The sequence below is a fragment of the Oncorhynchus mykiss genome, unplaced genomic scaffold (genome assembly GCF_013265735.2).
Source record: "Oncorhynchus mykiss isolate Arlee unplaced genomic scaffold, USDA_OmykA_1.1 un_scaffold_119, whole genome shotgun sequence".
In the NCBI taxonomy this organism is placed as follows: Eukaryota; Metazoa; Chordata; class Actinopteri; order Salmoniformes; family Salmonidae; genus Oncorhynchus; species Oncorhynchus mykiss.
The window spans coordinates 228551-250511 of NW_023493660.1; the positions used below are offsets into that span (position 1 = coordinate 228551).

The window sequence follows — 21961 nt, forward strand, 5'->3', positions numbered from 1 at the left end:
AGGACAGGTAACCAGTAACTGTAACGAATTCCATTTAGGAAGTAACCTAGCCAACCCTGTCTGTATGTGTCTGTGTGTCTTACAGCTCTCTGAAGGTCGTGCAGCAGACTAGTGGTAACGATGTGGAGGCCATGCAGCTCTGATAACAGATCATTCAGCTCCTCACAGGACCGACGACACATCACCTCAGGACGCTCCACCCCTACACACACACACACACACACACACACACACACGCAGAATCAGAGCTAACCCAAACCAGATCCACAAGCCTCCTGCTGTCTTTATCTGTGTGTTCAGACAGAGTTTTCTTAACATTGTTTTTGATAAAGGTGTTATGGATAGTGAAGGTGTTATTGATAGTGAAGGTGTTATGGATAGTGAAGGTATTATGGACAGTGGATAGCAAAGGTGTTATGGATAGTAAAGGTTTGATTGATAGTGGATAGTGAAGGTGTGATTGATAGTGGATAGTAAAGATGTTATGGATAGTGGATAGTAAAGATGTTATGGATAGTAAAGGTGTTATGGATAGTGAAGGTGTTATGGATAGTGGATAGTAAAGGTGTTATGGATAGTGAAGGTGTTATGGATAGTGGATAGTAAAGGTGTTATGGATAGTGGATAGTAAAGGTGTTATGTATAGTAAAGGTGTTATGGATAGTGGATAGTAAAGGTGTTATGGATAGTGAAGGTGTTATGGATAGTGGATAGTAAAGATGTTATGGATAGTAAAGGTGTTATGGATAGTAAAGGTGTTATGGATAGGGAAGGTGTTATGGATAGTGGATAGTAAAGGTGTTATGGATAGTGGATAGTAAAGGTGTTATGGATAGTGGATAGTAAAGGTGTTATGGATAGTGAAGGTGTTATGGATAGCGGATAGTAAAGGTGTTATGGATAGTGAAGGTGTTATGGATAGTGGATAGTAAAGGTGTTATGGATAGTGGATAGTAAAGGTGTTATGGGTAGTGGATAGTAAATGTGTTATGGATAGTGGATAGTAAATGTGTTATGGATAGTGGATAGTGGAGAGTAAAGGTGTTATGGATAGTGGATAGTAAAGGTGTTATGGATAGTGGATAGTAAATGTGTTATGGATAGTGGATAGTAAATGTGTTATGGATAGTGGATAGTGGAGAGTAAAGGTGTTATGGATAGTGGATAGTGGAGAGTAAAGGTGTTATGGATAGTGAAGGTGTTATGGATGGTGGAGAGTAAAGGTGTTATGGACAGTGGATAGTAAAGGTGTTATGGATAGTGAAGGTTTGATTGATAGTGGATAGTGAAAGTGTTATGGATAGTGGATAGTAAAGGTGTTATGGATAGTAAAGGTGTTATGGATAGTGGATAGTGAAAGTGTTATGGATAGTAAATGTGTTATGGATAGTGGATAGTAAATGTGTTATGGATAGTGGATAGTGGAGAGTAAAGGTGTTATGGATAGTGGATAGTGGAGAGTAAAGGTGTTATGGATAGTGGATAGTGAAAGTGTTATGGATAGTAAATGTATTATGGATAGTGGATAGTAAATGTGTTATGGATAGTGGATAGTGGAGAGTAAAGGTTTTATGGATAGTGGATAGTAAATGTGTTATGGATAGTGGATAGTGGAGAGTAAAGGTGTTATGGATAGTGGATAGTAAATGTGTTATGGATAGTGGATAGTAAAGGGTGTTATGGATAGTGGATAGTGAAAGTGTTATGGATAGTAAATGTGTTATGGATAGTGGATAGTAAATGTGTTATGGATAGTGGATAGTGGAGAGTAAAGTTGTTATGGATAGTGGAGAGTAAAGGTGTTATGGATAGTGGATAGTAAATGTGTTATGGATAGTGGATAGTAAAGGTGTTATGGATAGTGGATAGTGAAAGTGTTATGGATAGTGGATAGTAAATGTGTTATGGATAGTGGATAGTGGAGAGTAAAGGTGTTATGGATAGTGGATAGTAAATGTGTTATGGATAGTGGATAGTAAAGGTGTTATGGATAGTGGAGAGTGAAGGTGTTATGGATAGTGGATAGTGAAGAGTAAAGGTGTTATGGATAGTGGATAGTTAAAGTGTTATGGATAGTAAATGTGTTATGGATAGTGGATAGTAAATGTGTTATGGATAGTGGATAGTAAATGTGTTATGGATAGTGGATAGTGGAGAGTAAAGGTGTTATGGATAGTGGATAGTAAATGTGTTATGGATAGTGGATAGTAAAGGTGTTATGGATAGTGGAGAGTGAAGGTGTTATGGATAGTGGAGAGTAAAGGTGTTATGGATAGTGGATAGTAAATGTGTTATGGATAGTGGATAGTAAATGTGTTATGGATAGTGGATAGTAAAGGTGTTATGGATAGTGGATAGTAAAGGTGTTATGGATAGTAAAGGTGTTATGGATAGTGGATAGTAAAGGTGTTATGGATGGTGGAGAGTAAAGGTGTTATGGACAGTGGATAGTAAAGGTGTTATGGATAGTGAAGGTTTGATTGATAGTGGATAGTGAAAGTGTTATGGATAGTGGATAGTAAAGGTGTTATGGATAGTAAAGGTGTTATGGATAGTGGATAGTGAAAGTGTTATGGATAGTAAATGTGTTATGGATAGTGGATAGTAAATGTGTTATGGATAGTGGATAGTGGAGAGTAAAGGTGTTATGGATAGTGGATAGTGGAGAGTAAAGGTGTTATGGATAGTGGATAGTGAAAGTGTTATGGATAGTAAATGTATTATGGATAGTGGATAGTAAATGTGTTATGGATAGTGGATAGTGGAGAGTAAAGGTTTTATGGATAGTGGATAGTAAATGTGTTATGGATAGTGGATAGTGGAGAGTAAAGGTGTTATGGATAGTGGATAGTAAATGTGTTATGGATAGTGGATAGTAAAGGGTGTTATGGATAGTGGATAGTGAAAGTGTTATGGATAGTAAATGTGTTATGGATAGTGGATAGTAAATGTGTTATGGATAGTGGATAGTGGAGAGTAAAGTTGTTATGGATAGTGGAGAGTAAAGGTGTTATGGATAGTGGATAGTAAATGTGTTATGGATAGTGGATAGTAAAGGTGTTATGGATAGTGGATAGTGAAAGTGTTATGGATAGTGGATAGTAAATGTGTTATGGATAGTGGATAGTGGAGAGTAAAGGTGTTATGGATAGTGGATAGTAAATGTGTTATGGATAGTGGATAGTAAAGGTGTTATGGATAGTGGAGAGTGAAGGTGTTATGGATAGTGGATAGTGAAGAGTAAAGGTGTTATGGATAGTGGATAGTTAAAGTGTTATGGATAGTAAATGTGTTATGGATAGTGGATAGTAAATGTGTTATGGATAGTGGATAGTAAATGTGTTATGGATAGTGGATAGTGGAGAGTAAAGGTGTTATGGATAGTGGATAGTAAATGTGTTATGGATAGTGGATAGTAAAGGTGTTATGGATAGTGGAGAGTGAAGGTGTTATGGATAGTGGAGAGTAAAGGTGTTATGGATAGTGGATAGTAAATGTGTTATGGATAGTGGATAGTAAATGTGTTATGGATAGTGGATAGTAAAGGTGTTATGGATAGTGGATAGTAAAGGTGTTATGGATAGTAAAGGTGTTATGGATAGTGGATAGTAAAGGTGTTATGGATAGTGGATAGTAAAGGTGTTATGGATAGTGAAAGTGTTATGGATAGTAAAGGTGTTATGGATAGTGGATAGTAAAGGTGTTATGGATAGTAAAGGTGTTGTGGAGAGTGAAGGTGTTGTGGAGAGTGAAGGTGTTGTGGAGAGTGAAGGTGTTGTGGAGAGTGAAGGTGTTGTGGAGAGTGAAGGTGTTGTGGAGAGTGAAGGTGTTGTGGATAGTAAAGGTGTTATGGATAATGAAAGTGTTATGGATAGTGGATAGTAAAGGTGTTATGGATAGTGGATAGTAAAGGTGTTATGGATAGTAAAGGTGTTATGGATAGTGAAAGTGTTATGGATAGTGGATAGTAAAGGTGTTATGGATAGTGGATAGTAAAGGTGTTATGGATAGTGGATAGTAAAGGTGTTATGGATAGTGAAAGTGTTATGGATAGTGGATAGTAAAGGTGTTATGAATAGTGGATAGTAAAGGTGTTATGGATAGTAAAGGTGTTATGGATAGTAAAGGTGTTGTGGAGAGTGAAGGTGTTGTGGAGAGTGAAGGTGTTGTGGAGAGTGAAGGTGTTGTGGAGAGTGAAGGTGTTGTGGAGAGTGAAGGTGTTGTGGAGAGTGAAGGTGTTATGGATAGTGGATAGTAAATGTGTTATGGATAGTGGATAGTAAAGGTGTTATGGATAGTAAAGGTGTTATGGATAGTAAAGGTGTTATGGATGGTAAAGGTGTTGTGGATAGTAAAGGTGTTATGGATAGTGGATAGTGAAGGTGTTATGGATAGTAAAGGTGTTATGGATAGTGACGGTGTTATGGATAGTGGATAGTAAAGGTGTTATGGATAGTAAAGGTGTTATGGATAGTGAAAGTGTTATGGATAGTGGATAGTAAAGGTGTTATGGATAGTGGATAGTAAAGGTGTTATGGATAGTAAAGGTGTTATGGATAGTGGATAGTAAAGGTGTTATGGATAGTAAAGGTGTTATGGATAGTGAAAGTGTTATGGATAGTGGATAGTAAAGGTGTTATGGATAGTGGATAGTAAAGGTGTTATGGATAGTAAAGGTGTTGTGGAGAGTGAAGGTGTTGTGGATAGTGGATAGTAAAGGTGTTATGGATAGTGGATAGTAAAGGTGTTATGGATAGTGGATAGTAAAGGTGTTATGGATAGTAAAGGTGTTATGGATAGTGGATAGTAAAGGTGTTATGGATAGTGGATAGTAAAGGTGTTATGGATAGTGGATAGTAAAGGTGTTATGGATAGTAAAGGTGTTATGGATAGTGGATAGTAAAGGTGTTATGGATAGTGGATAGTAAAGGTGTTATGGATAGTAAAGGTGTTATGGATAGTGGATAGTGAAGGTGTTATGGATAGTGGATAGTAAAGGTGTTATGGATAGTGGATAGTAAAGGTGTTATGGATAGTAAAGGTGTTATGGATAGTGAAAGTGTTATGGATAGTGGATAGTAAAGGTGTTATGGATAGTGGATAGTAAAGGTGTTATGGATAGTAAAGGTGTTGTGGAGAGTGAAGGTGTTGTGGAGAGTGAAGGTGTTGTGGAGAGTGAAGGTGTTGTGGAGAGTGAAGGTGTTGTGGAGAGTGAAGGTGCTGTGGAGAGTGAAGGTGCTGTGGAGAGTGAAGGTGTTATGGATAGTGAAGGTGTTATGGATAGTAAAGGTGTCCTCCCTCTTATCTATCAGCGTATCTGTGCTCCTCCCTCTTACCTATCAGCGTATCTGTGCTCCTCCCTCTTACCTATCAGCGTATCTGTGCTCCTCCCTCTTACCTATCAGCGTATCTGTGCTCCTTCCTTTTAAGGCCTTTGCAGACTGTACCTCGGATTCAGTCTTTTACGATTATCTCATGTCACACTGTGCAATGTTACCAAATTCAAATCTTAATATCAACCTTGCCAGATTGTCTGATCTGCTTCAGTTCTGAGCGTGTGCTAGCACCAGCAGCGCAAGCCTCCCTCTGTTTATGCACGAGTGAAGTGAATGGAAATAGTTTTCTCAGACAAACTTTATATGTTCGAACTCAGAATCAAATCGGTTTCCCCAAAATAACATGGTAGAACCATCATTTAGACTGGAGATTTTGCGAATTTTTCAAAATCCTGTAAATTGGCCTGATTTCAGACTTGTCATGTAAACAAGATTATTGGTTCAATCGTTCTTCTTGTAAACATTTAAATCCAACTATTATATGAATCTGCTCTCGTCGAAAGGAGTGGACCAAAGTGCAGCGTGGAAAGTGTTCATGATTTTTATTAGCAAAAAACACTCAAAGAAAATAACAAAGCGAAAGCTAACAGTTCTGTCAGGCACAGACACTAAACAGAAAACAACACCTCCACAAAACCCAAAAGGAAAATGACAACTTATATATGATCCCCAATCAGAGACAACGATAGACAGCTGATTGGGAACCACACTCGGTAAAAAGCAAAGAAATAGAAAACATAGACTTTCCCACCCGACTCACACCCTGACCTAACCAAACAGAGAATAATAAGGATCTCTAAGGTCAAGGCGTGACAGAATATGACTTTTCACAATACTCATATTATTGTGTGCGTGCACAGCGCCAGCCGTGTTTCTATTGGTCAATCACTGGGATGGGCTCGTAAAACCAGCCACACTACACAATAAATGCAAAAACATTCTGATGACAATTGTTTGTGACCAAAGAATTTTCCCACAATGTAGAAATGTTGTCTGGGACAGAAAAATCGTGGCATAAGACTGCTAACCTTATAGAGTCTGGCCTTTATCTATCAGCACATGGCGGTAACAAGCAGATATCTGATTGACTCCATTCAGGTGATTTAGAGGCATCAGCGTTGCCAACTTGGCAAAGTTCACAGAGCCCAGTGACTTAGGGATTAAAAAAGTCACAGCAGTGGTGCACAATTGAGAAGCACAGGGGGAGGGGGGGTGCAGTGGGAGAGGCTGGGAAAATGTGTTAGGGTTAATTGAGAAGCACAGGGGGAGGGGGGGTGCAGTGGGAGAGGCTGGGAAAATGGGTTAGGGTTAATTGAGAAGCACGGGGGGGGGTGCAGTGGGAGAGGCTGGGAAAATGGGTTAGGGTTAATTGAGAAGCACAGGGGGGTGCAGTGGGAGAGGCTGGAAAAATGGGTTAGGGTTAATTGAGAAGCACAGGGGGAGGGGAGGTGCAGTGGGAGAGGCTGGGAAAATGCTACATACGGGACAGGCACCTCGGGACCGGAGCTATGGGACCAGAGCTACGGGACCAGAGCTACAGGACCAGCGCTACGGGACCGGAGCTACGGGACCAGAGCTACGGGACCGGCGCTACGGGACCGGAGCTACGGGACCGGCACTACGGGACCGGCGCTATGGGACCGGAGCAACGGGACCGGCGCTATGGGACCGGCGCTATGGGACCGGCACTACGGGACCGGAGCTATGGGACCGGAGCTATGGGACCGGAGCTACGGGACCGGCGCTACGGGACCGGCGCTATGGGACCAGAGCTACGGGACCGGAGCTACGGGACCGGCGCTATGGGACCAGAGCTACGGGACCGGCGCTACGGGACCGGCGCTACGGGACCGGCGCTACGGGACCGGAGCTACGGGACCGGCGCTATGGGACCGGCGCTACGGGACCAGAGCTACAGGACCAGCGCTACGGGACCGGAGCTACGGGACCGGCGCTACGGGACCGGCGCTACGGGACCGGCGCTACGGGACCGGCGCTACGGGACCGGCGCTACGGGACCGGAGCTACGGGACCGGCGCTACGGGACCGGAGCTATGGGGCCGGCGCTACGGGACCAGAGCTACGGGACCAGCGCTACGGGACCGGAGCTACGGGACCGGCGCTACGGGACCGGCGCTATGGGACCGGAGCTATGGGACCGGCGCTATGGGACCGGCGCTATGGGACCGGCGCTATGGGACCGGCACTATAGGACCAGCACTACGGGACCGGAGCTATGGGACCGGCGCTACGGGACCAGAGCTACGGGACCAGCGCTACGGGACCGGAGCTACGGGACCGGCGCTACGGGACCGGCGCTATGGGACCGGAGCTATGGGACCGGCGCTATGGGACCGGCGCTATGGGACCGGCGCTATAGGACCAGCACTACGGGACCGGAGCTATGGGACCGGCGCTACGGGACCAGAGCTACGGGACCAGCGCTACGGGACCGGAGCTACGGGACCGGCGCTACGGGACCGGCGCTATGGGACCGGAGCTATGGGACCGGCGCTATGGGACCGGCGCTATGGGACCGGCGCTATAGGACCAGCACTACGGGACCGGAGCTATGGGACCAGCGCTATGGGACCGGAGCTACGGGACCAGCGCTACGGGACAGGCGCTACGGGACCGGAGCTACGAGCTGTCATGTGCCTTTTACTGTGTGTGCGTAGGGCTACGGGACCGGAGCTACGGGACCGGAGCTACGGGACCAGCGCTACGGGACCAGCGCTACGGGACCAGCGCTATGGGACCGGCGCTACGGGACCGGAGCTATGGGACCAGCGCTACAGGACCGGAGCTACGGGACCGGAGCTACGGGACCGGCGCTATGGGACCGGCGCTATGGGACCGGCGCTATGGGACCGGCGCTACGGGACCGGCCATACGGGACCGGCCATACGGGACCGGCCATACGGGACCGGCGCTACGGGACCGGAGCTATGGGACCGGCGCTACGGGACCGGAGCTATGGGACCGGCGCTACGGGACCGGAGCTATGCCACAGCACACAGATTGCTGTATAGGCTGCGTAGCCTAGTGGTTAGAGCGTTGGACTAATAACTGAAAGGTTGCAAGATCGAATCACTGAGATCAAGGAACAAATCTGTTGTTCTGACCCTGAACAAGGTAGTTAACCCACTGTTCCTAGGCCGTCATAGAAAATACTTGAAACCCTTGTAAGTGAACAGCTAAAATAGTTTTTATTTACTAACTCTATTTTATCAATGTACCAATCGGGCTTCAGGAAGAAGCCTAGCACAATTACAGCAGCCATGAAGGTTTTAAATGATATCAGCCCTTGACAAAAAACAGCACTGTGTCTCACTTTTTATTGATCTCTCTAAGGCTTTTGATACAGTTGATCATGCTATACTAAGGCAGAGATTGTCGAGTGTAGGTCTTTCGAAGCATGCAGTTGCATGGTTTGCTAACTATCTGTCTGATAGAACGCAGTGCACTCAATTTGATGGGCTTATGTCTGTTAAAACCTGTTAAGGATATGGCAGACATACGCCCCCTTTGGAGAGATTGGGTACCCCTAGTAAACTGGAAAAAAAATCTGTCAAAAATTGCTAATATATGCAAATAAAAATTATTATTGGATAGAAAACACTCTAAAGATTCTAAAACCGTTGGAATTATGTCTGTAAGTATAGCAGAACTCACAGGGCAGGCATTCTTCCAAACTAGTTTTTGTGGCCATGAAAGTTGGAGCAACTTTGACGTCATGGCCCCCACCCTTCCCAACCAGTTATGATTCTGGGGACACTTTCTATCTCTTCTAGATAGATTCTCGCTAGATGTCCTCTTTCAGTAGAGCTTTGAATCGTTCAAATCCCGCAAGAATTGACCCTATGGGAGTGAAATTAGTGCGTGCCACGAGAGAATAGGCTGTGCGTATGGGCGCGAATTGGTCCCAGCCATTCCTTTGTTCCAGCACTCAAGAGAAGGGCAGACGATGGCCGATTGAATTGAAGTTTGTTTTGCGTGTCTAAAACATCATAAAGCTTGCTTCTGCACTTAGTTTGACCTGTTTAGTCGACATTTAATATGTAATTTTGAAGTTTTGATGCGCAACTTTTCCGGACCAGAGGACGTTTTGGGTGCATTTCAGCTGATGTTATTAGCAGTAGCTAATACAAAGACGCAAGACTTGAAACCAAACGATGTATTGGGTAAGTATGAAGCCTTCCAGAACATTCTGAACGAAGACCATCGAAGGTAAGGGAATATTTATGCTTAAATCTGTGTTTCTGTTGACTCCAACATTACGTAGAAATGTAGCTTGGAACTGAGCGCTGTCTCAGCATATGGAATAGTGTGCGATTTCTGTAACGTTAAAAATAAATCTAACACAGCGGTTGCATAAAGAAGCAGTGTATCTTTCTAACTATATGTAGAACATGTATATTTAGTCAAAGTTTATGATGTCTATTTACGTTATCTTGCCGCGCTACATAGATTTCCTGCGGGCATTTTTGAGTAATTTCTGAACGTGAACTCACTGTAAATGGACATTTATGGATATAAATGGCATATTATTGAAAAAAAAAAATGTACTGTGTAACATGTCATATTACTGTCATCTGATGAAGATTTTCAAAAGGTTAGTGAGCGATTTATTTTTTAATCCTGCGTTTGTTGATTGCATGTTTTGGCTATTCAAATGAGCTGTGTCTGGTGGTGGTTTTACATATATATGTGCTATGTTTTCGCCGTAAAACATTTTAGAAATCTGACTGCTGGCTAGATGAACAAGGTGTTTATCTTTCATTTGAGCTATTGGACTTGTTAATGTGTGGAGGTTAAATAATTTTAAGAATATTTTTGCGTTCCATGCGCCACCGTTTCAGCTGAACGTGGGAGGGTTGATTCCCAATTGGGAACCAGTATCGTAGACAGGTTAAATTGTATGTCTTGAATGGTGTGCCCCAAGGCTCTGTACTTGGTCCTCTCTTATCCACTATTTATATAAATTATTTAGACAAAAATGTCCAAAATGCACAACTTCATTTTTATGCTGATGATACTGTTATTTACTGTTTGTGCCTCGTCTCTTACAAAAGCTTTCCAGAACTTGCAAACTGCTTTTTATACTGTTCAACATACCTTGTGTGAATTGAAGCTTATCCTCAATACTGACAAAACTAAACTAATGGTGTTTTCTAAAGCAAGAAATAGACCTCTGAACCTTTCACCTATTACTACCTGTCAGGGCAAGGAGATAGAGGTTGTAACCTCATATAAATATATTGGAATTTTAATTGATGATGGCCTCTCTTTTAAATTGCATATTCAACAATTTACAAAAAAATTGAAGCTGAAATTGGGATTTTATTTTAGGAATAAGGCCTGCTTTTCTTTTGAAGCCAGAAGGATGGCTAGTATCAGCTACATTTATGCCTATACTAGACTATGGCGATATTTTATATATGAATGCTTCCGCTCAGTGTTTGAGATCAATTGACACTCTTTATCGTGGCACTTTGAGATTTATTTTAAACTGCAAAACCCTTACGCACCACTGCACTTTGTATACCAGGGTTGGCTGGCCTTCTCTAGTCACTCGTAGGCTCAGTCACTGGTATACTTTTATTTACAAAGCCATTTTGGGTTTACTACCTTTTTATTTGTGCATTTTTATTGTTCAGAAATGTGGTGGGTCGTCTCTTCGTTCGCTGGACTTTATCCTGCTAACTGTTCCAAATGTCCGAACTGAATTTGGTAAAAGGGCTTTTATGCACTCTGCGCCATCGTCTTGGAACACCTTACAAAATACTTTTAAACTGGAAGAACTTGTCCTGATTGGTGTTTTTAAATCACTGATGAAGGATTTTGAGGCTGATTCCCTGACCTGTCAATGTTTTTAATTTGCTGTTTTATACTCTTGCGAATTCAATGGTTTTTACTAGATTACTTGTAGTTTTTCATGTTGTCTGTCTGTCATTTTTTTGTAATGACTTGATGCTGCCTATCTTGGCCAGGGCGCTCTTGAAAAATAGATTTTAATCTCAATGAGCCCTTCCTGGTTAAATAATGGTTAAATAAATAAGAATAAGAATGTGTTCTTAACTGACTTGCCTAGTAAAATAAAGGTAAAAATAAAATAGGGTGCAGAATTACATTACCTGCTGTCAGATCACAGAGAAACACCATCAGCCAGGCAATCAGTGGTGTCATCCCTACACACACACACACACACACATACACACACACACACCAATTATACAGTGCATTTGGAAAGTATTCAGACTCCGTGATTTTTTTTGACATTTAGTTAAATTACAGCTTTATTCTAAATGGATTAAATAAATAAAAATCCTCATCAAACTATACACACCCTACCCCATATAGACAAAGCGAAAACAGGTATTTAGACATTTCAGAAATTTGATTAAAAATGTAAAAATAAATACCTTATTTACATAAGTATTCAGACTCTTTGCTATGAGACTGGAAATTGAGCTCAGGCGCATCCTGTTTCCATTGATCTTCCTTGAAATGTTTCTACAACTTGATTGGCGTCCACCTATGGTAAATTCTACTGATTGGACATGATTTGGAAAGGCACACACCTGTCTATATAAGGCCCCACAGTAAATAGTGCTTAGCAAAAACCAAGCCATGAGGTCGAAGGAATTATCCGTAGAGTTCCGAGACAAGACCATGTTGAGGCACAGATCTGGGGAAGGGTACCAAAAAATGTATGCAGCACTGAAGGTCCCCAAGAACACAGTGGCCTCCATCATTCTTCGGTGGAAGACGTTTGGAACCACCAAACTGGTGGTCACTCTGATAGAGCTCCTAAGGAGTTCCTCTGTGGAGATGGGAGAACCTTCCAGAAGGATAACCATCTCTGCAGTACTCCACCAATCAGGCCTTTATGGTAGAGTGGCCAGACGAAGCCACTCCTCAGTAAAATGCACATGACAACCCACTGGGAGTTAACCCTAACCCTAACCCTTTATGGTAGAGTGGCCAGAAGAAGCCACTCCTCAGTAAAAGGCACATGACAACCCGCTGGGTATTAACCCTAACCCTTTACAGGAGAGTGGCCAGACGAAGCCACTCCTCAGTAAAAGGCACATGAAGCCCGCTTGGAGTTTGCCAAAAGGAACCTAATGGACTCAGACCATGAGAATCAAGATTCTCAAGAACTGTTTGGCCTGAATGCCAAGCGTCACATCTGGAGGAAACCAGGCACCATCCCTACGGTGAAGCATGGTGGTGGCAGCATCATGCTGTGGGGATGTTTTCAGCTGCAGGGACTGGGAGACTAGTCAGCATGAAGGGAAAGACGAACAGAGCAAAGTACAGAGAGAACCTTGATGAAAACCTGCTCCAGAGCGCTCAGGACCACAGACTGGGGTGAAGGATCACCTTCCAACAGGACAACGACCCTAAGCACACAGCCAAGACAACGCAGGAGTGGCTTCTGAACAAGCTAGCTTCCGTCCTCCTCTGTGTACATTGATTCAATACAAAACCTAGGAGGCTCATGGTTCTCAACCCCTTCCATAGACTTACACAGTGGCTGCATTGACTGTAGCACTTATAAAGCACCCACAAGTTACTGGTGGCTGAAAACACAATCATCGCGGGACGAACGAGTGACGAATTTCCGGCCAATGGTGGTCCATTTAAAATCATTCCTGCCTCCTTCGCCCCTCGCCCTGCAAGTGTATACTCGTCACACATCATGATACGCCATCAGAAGTGTCCACTTATTTGAGGGCTGAGTGGACAGGGTGTGTCTGTTAAGTGTTTGGACCGCAGGCAGTAATTGTCAGGTGCGTGAATGAGGACCCAAAAGCGAATTAACAAACAGAGTTTCTTTAATGATGAACACACGTGGGCTCAGATGGACAGGTAGATTCCGACAGGACAGGACAAGGTTGCAGCAAACACGATGATAGTCTGGTTCAGGCATGAGACACACAAACAAGAATCCGACAAAGACAGGAGCAGAAACAGAGAGAGATATAGGGACCTAATCAGAGGGAAAAAAGGGAACAGGTGGGAAAAGGGGTGAATGAGGTAGTCAGAGAAGACAAGGAACAGCTGGGGGAAAGAGGGACAGAAACGGTAACCTAGTACGACCAGCAGAGGGAGACAGGGTGAAAGGAAAGGACAGAAAGACACAACATGACAATACATGACAGTACCCCCCCACTCACCGAGCGCCTCCTGGCGCACTCGAGGAGGAAACCTGGCGGCAACGGAGGAAATCCTCGATCAGCGCACGGTCCAGCACGTCCCGAGAGGGAACCCAACTCCTCTCCTCAGGACCGTACTCCTCCCAATCTACGAGGTACTGGTGACCACGGCCCCGAGGACGCATGTCCAAAATCCTACGGACCCTGTAGATGGGTGCGCCCTCGACAAGGATGGGGGGGGGGGGGGGGGGAGACGAGCGGGGGCGCGAAGAACGGGCTTGATACAGGAGACATGGAAGACCGGGTGGACGCGACGAAGGTATCGCGGAAGAAGAAGTCGAACTGCGACAGGATTAATGACCCGAGAAATACGGAACGGACCAATGAACCGCGGGGTCAACTTGCGAGAAGCCGTCTTAAGGGGAAGGTTCTGAGTGGAGAGCCAAACTCTCTGACCGCGACAATATCTAGGACTCTTAGTTCTACGCTTATTAGCAGCCCTCACAGTCTGCGTCCTATAACGGCAAAGTGCAGACCTGACCCTCTTCCAGGTGCGCTCGCAACGTTGGACAAAAGCCTGAGCGGAGGGGACGTTGGACTCGGCGAACTGAGATGAGAACAGCGGAGGCTGGTACCCGAGGCTACTCTGAAAAGGAGATAGCCCGGTCGCAGACGAAGGAAGCGAGTTGTGGGCGTATTCTGCCCAGGGGAGCTGTTCTGACCAAGACGCAGGGTTGAGAAAAGAAAGACTGCGTAAGATGCGACCAATAGTCTGATTGGCCCGTTCTGCTTGACCGTTAGACTGGGGGTGAAAGCCGGAAGAGAGACTGACGGAAGCCCCAATCAAACGGCAAAACTCCCTCCAAAATTGAGACGTGAATTGCGGACCTCTGTCCGAAACGACGTCTGACGGAAGGCCATGAATTCTGAAAACATTCTCGATGATGATTTGTGCCGTCTCTTTAGCAGAAGGAAGCTTAGCAAGGGGAATGAAATGAGCCGCCTTAGAGAACCTATCGACAACCGTAAGAATAACAGTCTTCCCCGCTGACGAAGGCAGTCCGGTGACAAAATCTAAGGCGATGTGAGACCACGGTCGAGAGGGAATGGGAAGCGGCCTGAGACGGCCGGCAGGAGGGGAGTTACCGGACTTAGTCTGCGCGCAGACCGAACAAGCAGCCACGAAACGACGCGTGTCATGCTCCCGGGTGGGCCACCAAAAACGCTGGCGAATGGAAGCAAGCGTACCCCGAACGCCAGGGTGGCCGGCTAACTTGGCAGAGTGAGCCCACTGAAGAACGGCCAGACGAGTAGGAACGGGAACGAAAAGAAGGTTCCTAGGACAAGCGCGCGGCGACGGAGTGTGAGTGAGCGCTTGCTTTACCTGCCTCTCAATTCCCCAGACAGTCAACCCGACAACACGCCCCTCAGGGAGAATCCCCTCGGGGTCAGTGGAGGCTACTGAAGAACTGAAGAGACGAGATAAAGCATCAGGCTTGGTGTTCTTAGAGCCCGGACGATAAGAAATCACGAACTCGAAACGAGCGAAAAACAGCGCCCAACGCGCCTGACGCGCATTAAGTCATTTGGCAGAACGGATGTACTCAAGGTTCCTATGGTCAGTCCAAACGACAAAAGGAACGGTCGCCCCCTCCAACCACTGTCGCCATTCGCCTAGGGCTAACCGGATGGCGAGCAGTTCGCGGTTTCCCACATCATAGTTACGTTCCGACGGCGACAGGCGATGAGAAAAATACGCGCATGGGTGGACCTTGTCGTCAGAGAGGGAGCGCTGAGAAAGAATGGCTCCCACGCCCACCTCTGACGCGTCAACCTCGACAACGAACTGTCTAGAGACGTCAGGTGTAACAAGGATAGGAGCGGATGTAAAACGATTCTTGAGGAGATCAAAAGCTCCCTGGGCGGAAACGGACCACTTAAAGCACGTCTTGACAGAAGTAAGGGCTGTGAGAGGAGCTGCCACCTGACCGAAATTACGGATGAAACGACGATAGAAGTTCGCGAAGCCGAGAAAGCGCTGCAGCTCGACGCGTGACTTAGGGGCGGGCCAATCAATGACAGCTTGGACCTTAGCGGGATCCATCTTAATGCCTTCAGCGGAAATAACAGAACCGAGAAATGTGACGGAGGAGGCATGAAAAGTGCACTTCTCAGCCTTCACAAAAAGACAATTCTCTAAAAGGCGCTGGAGGACACGTCGAACGTGCTGAACATGAATCTGGAGTGACGGTGAAAAAATCAGGATATCGTCAAGGTAAACGAAAACAAAGATGTTCAGCATGTCTCTCAGGACATCATTGACTAATGCCTGAAAGACAGCTGGAGCGTTAGCGAGGCCGAAAGGAAGAACCCGGTATTCAAAGTGCCCTAACGGAGTGTTAAACGCCGTCTTCCACTCGTCCCCCTCCCTGATGCGCACGAGATGGTAAGCGTTACGAAGGTCCAACTTAGTGAAAAACCTGGCTCCCTGCAGGATCTCGAAGGCTGAAGACATAAGAGGAAGCGGATAACGATTCTTCACTGTTATGTCATTCAGCCCTCGATAATCTATGCAGGGGCGCAGAGACCCGTCCTTCTTCTTGACAAAAAAAACCCCCGCTCCGGCGGGAGAGGAGGAGGGGACTATGGTACCGGCGTCAAGAGCTACAGACAAATAATCCTCGAGAGCCTTACGTTCGGGAGCCGACAGAGAGTATAGTCTACCCCGGGGGGGAGTGGTTCCCGGAAGGAGATCAATACTACAATCATACGACCGGTGTGGAGGAAGAGAGGTGGCCCTGGACCGACTGAACACCGTGCGCAGATCGTGATATTCCTCCGGCACCCCTGTCAAATCACCAGGCTCCTCCTGTGAAGAAGAGACAGAGGAAACAGGAGGGATAGCAGACATTAAACATTTCACATGACAAGAGACGTTCCAGGAGAGGATAGAATTACTAGACCAATTAATGGAAGGATTATGACAAACTAGCCAGGGATGGCCCAAAACAACAGGTGTAAAAGGTGAACGAAAAATTAAAAAAGAAATGGTTTCGCTATGATTACCAGAAACAGTGAGGGTTAAAGGTAGCGTCTCACGCTGAATCCTGGGGAGAGGACTACCATCCAGGGCGAACAAGGCCGTGGACTCCCTTAACTGTCTGAGAGGAATGTCATGTTCCCGAGCACAGGTCTCGTCCATAAAACAGCCCTCCGCCCCAGAGTCTATTAAGGCACTGCAGGAAGCTGACGAACCGGTCCAGCGTAGATGGACCGACAAGGTAGTGCAGGATCTTGAAGGAGAGACAGGAGTAGTAGCGCTCACCAGTAGCCCTCCGCTTACTGATGAGCTCTGGCTTTTACTGGACATGAAGTGACAAAATGACCAGCAGAACCGCAATAGAGACAGAGGCGGTTGGTGATTCTCCGTTCCCTCTCCTTAGTCGAGATGCGGATACCTCCCAGCTGCATAGGCTCAGCTCCCGAGCCGGCAGAGGAAGATGGTAGTGATGCGGAGAGGGGGGCAACGGAGAACGCGAGCTCCTTTCCACGAGCTCAGTGACGAAGATCAACCCGTCGTTCAATGCGAATAGCGAGTTCAATCAAGGAATCCACGCTGGAAGGAACCTCCCGGGAGAGAATCTCATCCTTTACCTCTGCGCGGAGACCCTCCAGAAGACGAGCGAGCAAAGCCGGCTCGTTCCAGCCACTGGAGGCAGCAAGAGTGCGAAACTCAATAGAGTAGTCTGTTATGGATCGATTGCCTTGACATAGGGAAGACAGGGCCCTGGAAGCCTCCTCCCCAAAAACAGATCGATCAAAAACCCGTATCATCTCCTCCTTAAAGTCCTGATACTGGTTAGTACACTCAGCCCTTGCCTCCCAGATTGCCGTGCCCCACTCACGAGCCCGTCCAGTAAGGAGAGATATGACGTAGGCGACACGAGCAGTGCTCCTGGCGTAAGTGTTGGGCTGGAGAGAAAACACAATATCACACTGGGTGAGGAACGAGCGGCATTTAGTGGGCTCCCCAGAGTAACACGGCGGGTTATTGATTCTGGGCTCCGGAGATTCGAAAGCCCTGGAAGTGGCCGGTGGATCGAGGCGGAGATGGTGAACCTGTTCTGTGAGGTTGGAGACTTGGGTGGCCAGGGTCTCAACGGCATGTCGAGCAGCAGACAATTCCTGCTCGTGTCTGCCTAGCATCGCTCCCTGGATCTCGACGGCTGAGTGGAGAGGATCCGAAGTCGCTGGGTCCATTCTTGGTCGGATTCTTCTGTCAGGTGCGTGAATGAGGACCCAAAAGCGAATTAACAAACAGAGTTTCTTTAATGATGAACACACGTGGGCTCAGATGGACAGGTAGATTCCGACAGGACAGGACAAGGTTGCAGCAAACACGATGATAGTCTGGTTCAGGCATGAGACACACAAACAAGAATCCGACAAAGACAGGAGCAGAAACAGAGAGAGATATAGGGACCTAATCAGAGGGAAAAAAGGGAACAGGTGGGAAAAGGGGTGAATGAGGTAGTCAGAGAAGACAAGGAACAGCTGGGGGAAAGAGGGACAGAAACGGTAACCTAGTACGACCAGCAGAGGGAGACAGGGTGAAAGGAAAGGACAGAAAGACACAACATGACAATACATGACAGTAATTATGACAACTTTCTGTTAAATATGACGTTACTTTAGGTAATATGGTGACAATGCTGTGTGTAGCGGCTATGAGATCGTTTGGCCTAGAAAGGTTTTTTCGCCTGGTCACATACAGCTGATGTGTTGTGCATTGAAGTCCATAAGCGAAGGGAAAAGGTGAGAGAAGGAGAGCGCATAGATGTGAGAAGGAATAAAACGTGGCTGCTATGAAAGTGAACTGTGTTTACGCGTGACCAGGGGTGTATTCATTCTGCCAATTCTGTTGAAAAACGTTTCTTATTAAACAGAAGCAAATGGAGCGAAACGGGGATAAACATACCTGAATTTGTCCAATAGAAACTCTTGCTTGCAACTGTTGGACAAATGATAAAACCCTAGGTCAGCTAGATACAGATCTCTCGACCTGTGTGTTCCTACGCTGTAAACCTTCATTCATAGACCCTCTCTTTCTAAAATTATCAGCCAAAATTGTTGCAACCCCTATTACTAGCCTGTTCAACCTCTCTTCTGTGTCGTCTGAGATCCCCAAAGATTGGAAAGCTGCCACGGTTATCCCCCTCTTCAAAGGGGGAGAAACTCTAGACCCAAACTGCTACAGACCTACAGTGGGGAGAACAAGTATTTGATACACTGCTGATTTTGCAGGTTTTCCTACTTAGAATGCATGTCTGTAATTTTTAGCATAGGTACATTTCAACTGTGAGAGACGGAATCTACAACAAAATCCAGAAAATCACATTGTATGATTTTTAAGTAATTAATTTGCATTTTATTGCATGACATAAGTATTTGATCACCTACCAACCAGTAAGTATTCCGGCTCTCGCAGACCTGTTAGTTTTTCTTTAAGAAGCCCTCCTGTTCTCCACTCATTACCTGTATTAACTGCACCTGTTTGAACTCGTTACCTGTATAAAAGACACCTGTCCACACATTCAATCAAACAGGCTCCAACCTCTCCATAATGGCCAAGATCAGAGAGCTGTGTAAGGACATCAGGAATACAATTGTAGACCTGCACAAGGCTTGGATGGGCTACAGGACAATAGGCAAGCAGCTTGGTGAGAAGGCAACAACTGTTGGTGCAATTATTAGAAAATGGAAGAAGTTCAAGATGACGGTCAATCACCCTCGGTCTGGGGCTCCATGCATTAATGATCATGAGGAAGGTGAGGGATCAGCCCAGAACTACACGGCAGGACCTGGTCAATGACCTGAAGAGAGCTGGGACCACAGTCTCAAAGAAAACATTTAGTAACACACTACGCTGTCATGGATTAAAATCCTGCAGCGCACGCAAGGTCCCCCTGCTCAATCCAGCGCATGTCCAGACCCGTCTGACGTTTGCCAATGACCATCTGGATGATCCAGAGGAGGAATGGGAGAAGGTCATGTGGTCGGATGAGACAAAAATAGAGCTTTTTGGTCTAAACTCCACTTGCCGTGTTTGGAGAAAGAAAGATGAGTACAACCCCAAGAACACCATACCGACCGTGAAGCATGGAGGTGGAATCATCATTCTTTGGGGATGTTTTTCTGCAAAGGGGACAGGACGACTGCACCATATTGAGGGGAGGATGGATGGGGCCATGTATTGCGAGATCTTGGCCAACAACCTCCTTCCCTCAGTAAGAGCATTGAAGATGGGTCGTGGCTGGGTCTTCCAGCATGACAACGACCCAAAACACACAGCCAGGGCAACTAAGGAGTGGCTCTGTAAGAAGCATCTCAAGGTCCTGGAGTGGCCTAGCCAGTCTCCAGACCTGAACCCAATAGAAAATCTTTGGAGGGAGCTGAAAATCCGTATTGCCCAGCGACAGCCCCGAAACCTGAAGGATCTGGAGAAGGTCTGTATGGAGGAGTGGGCCAAAATCCCTGCTGCAGTGTGTGCAAACCTGGTCAAGAACTACAGGAAACGTATGATCTCTGTAATTGCAAACATAGGTTTCTGTACCAAATATTAAGTTCGGCTTTTCTGATGTATCAAATACTTATGTCATGCAATTAATTACTTAAAAATCATACAATGTGATTTTCTGGATTTTTGTTTTAGATTCCGTCTCTCACAGTTGAAGTGTACATATGATAAAAATTACAGACCTCTACATGCTTAGTAAGTAGGAAAACCTGCAAAATCGGCAATGTATCAAATACTTATTCTCCCTACTGTATATCTATCCTGCCCTGCCTTTCTAGTCTTCGAATGCCAAGTTAATAAACATATCACTGACTATTTTGAATTCCACCTAACCTTCTCCGATGTGCATTCCGGTTTCCGAGCTGGTTACGGGTGCACCTCAGTCACGCTCAAGGTCCTAAGCGATATCTTAACCACCATCAATAAGAAACAATACTGTGCAGCCGTATTCATTGACCTGGCCAAGGCTTTTGACTCTGTCTATCACCACATCCTCATCGGCAGACTCGATAGCCTTGGTTTCACAAATGATTGCCTCACCTGGTTCACCAACTACTTCTCTGATAGAGTTCAGTGTGTCAAATCGGAGGGCCTGTTTTCCGGGCCTCTGGCAGTCTCTTTGGGGGTGCATCAGTGTTCAATTCTTGGGCCGACTCTCTTCTCTGTACACATCAATGATGTCGCTCTTGCTGCTAGTGATTCTCTGATCCACCTCTATGCAGACGACACCATTCTGTATACTTCTAGCCCTTCTTTGGACACTGTGTTAACAACCCTCCAGACGAGCTTCAATGCCATACAACTCTCCTTCCGTGGCCTCCAACTGCTCTTAAATACAAGTAAAACTAAATGCATGCTCTTCAACCGATCACTGCCTGCACCTGCCCGCCCGTCCAACATCACTACTCTGGACGGTTCTGACTTAGAATATGTGGACAACTACAAATACCTAGGTGTCTGGTTAGACTATAAACTCTCCTTCCAGACTCACATCAAACTTCTCCAATCCAAAGTCGCAATTGTAAATGAGAACTTGTTCTCAACTTGCCTACCTGGTTAAATAAAGGTAAAATAAATAAATAAATAAATACCCAAGAAGACTCGAGGCTGTAAGCGCTGCCAAGCTTGTACCGTCATACCCAAGAAGACTCGAGGCTGTAATCGCTGCCAAAGGTGCTTTAACAAAGTACTGAGTAAAGGGTCTAAATATTTATGTAAATGTGATATTGCATCTTTTTTTATTGTATACATTTGCAAAAATGTATAAAAACCTGTTTTTGCTTTGTCATTATGGGGTATTATGATGTCATTATGGGGTATTATGATGTCATTATGTGGTATTATGATGTCATTATGGGGTATTGTGATGTCATTATGGGGTATTGTGTGTAGATTGATGAGGGGAAAAACGATTTAATACATTTTCGAATAAGGCTGTAACATACAAAATATGAAAAAGGTCAAGGGGTCGGAATACTTTCCGAATGCACTATAGACTGATAAATAACATTTTTAATGGTCTCTGTTGCTTATAGAAACAGTGACACGAACAGCAGAGAAATGTTACAAACTAACAAACTAACATTGGACCTACCTGCATCAAATGGCCTAACTCCTCCTCAGTGTCCTGTTTTAATGTCCCAACTCCTCCTCAGTGTCCTGTTTTAATGTCCCAACTCCTCCTCAGTGTCCTGTTTTAACGTCCCAACTCCTCCTCAGTGTCCTGACGTCCCAACTCCTCCTCAGTGTCCTGTTTTAACGTCCCAACTTCTCCTCAGAATCCTTGTCAGATAGATCCACAGTAACATCCCACATCAGTTAAGCGTTACAATGCAAGAGAGAGAGAGAGAGAGTAATGTGTGTGTGTGTGTGTGTGTGTGTGT

The 21961-nt window shown here is 45.5% G+C and overlaps 1 protein-coding gene across 1 annotated transcript in view; it reads right to left on the reverse strand.

The window, feature by feature from the left end:
• LOC110514389 (thrombospondin-2) overlaps nucleotides 1-21733 on the reverse strand; it is a 71704-nt gene extending 49971 nt beyond the window's left edge. The window contains exons 1-3 of the mRNA XM_036972057.1: nucleotides 21673-21733; nucleotides 11474-11527; nucleotides 84-202 (exon numbers count right to left, since the gene is read on the reverse strand). Coding sequence (XP_036827952.1) covers nucleotides 84-202; nucleotides 11474-11525 — 171 coding nt within the window. The 5' untranslated portion in view covers nucleotides 11526-11527; nucleotides 21673-21733. The remainder of the gene's footprint in view (nucleotides 1-83; nucleotides 203-11473; nucleotides 11528-21672) is intronic.
• Between the last annotated feature and the right edge of the window lie 228 nt (nucleotides 21734-21961).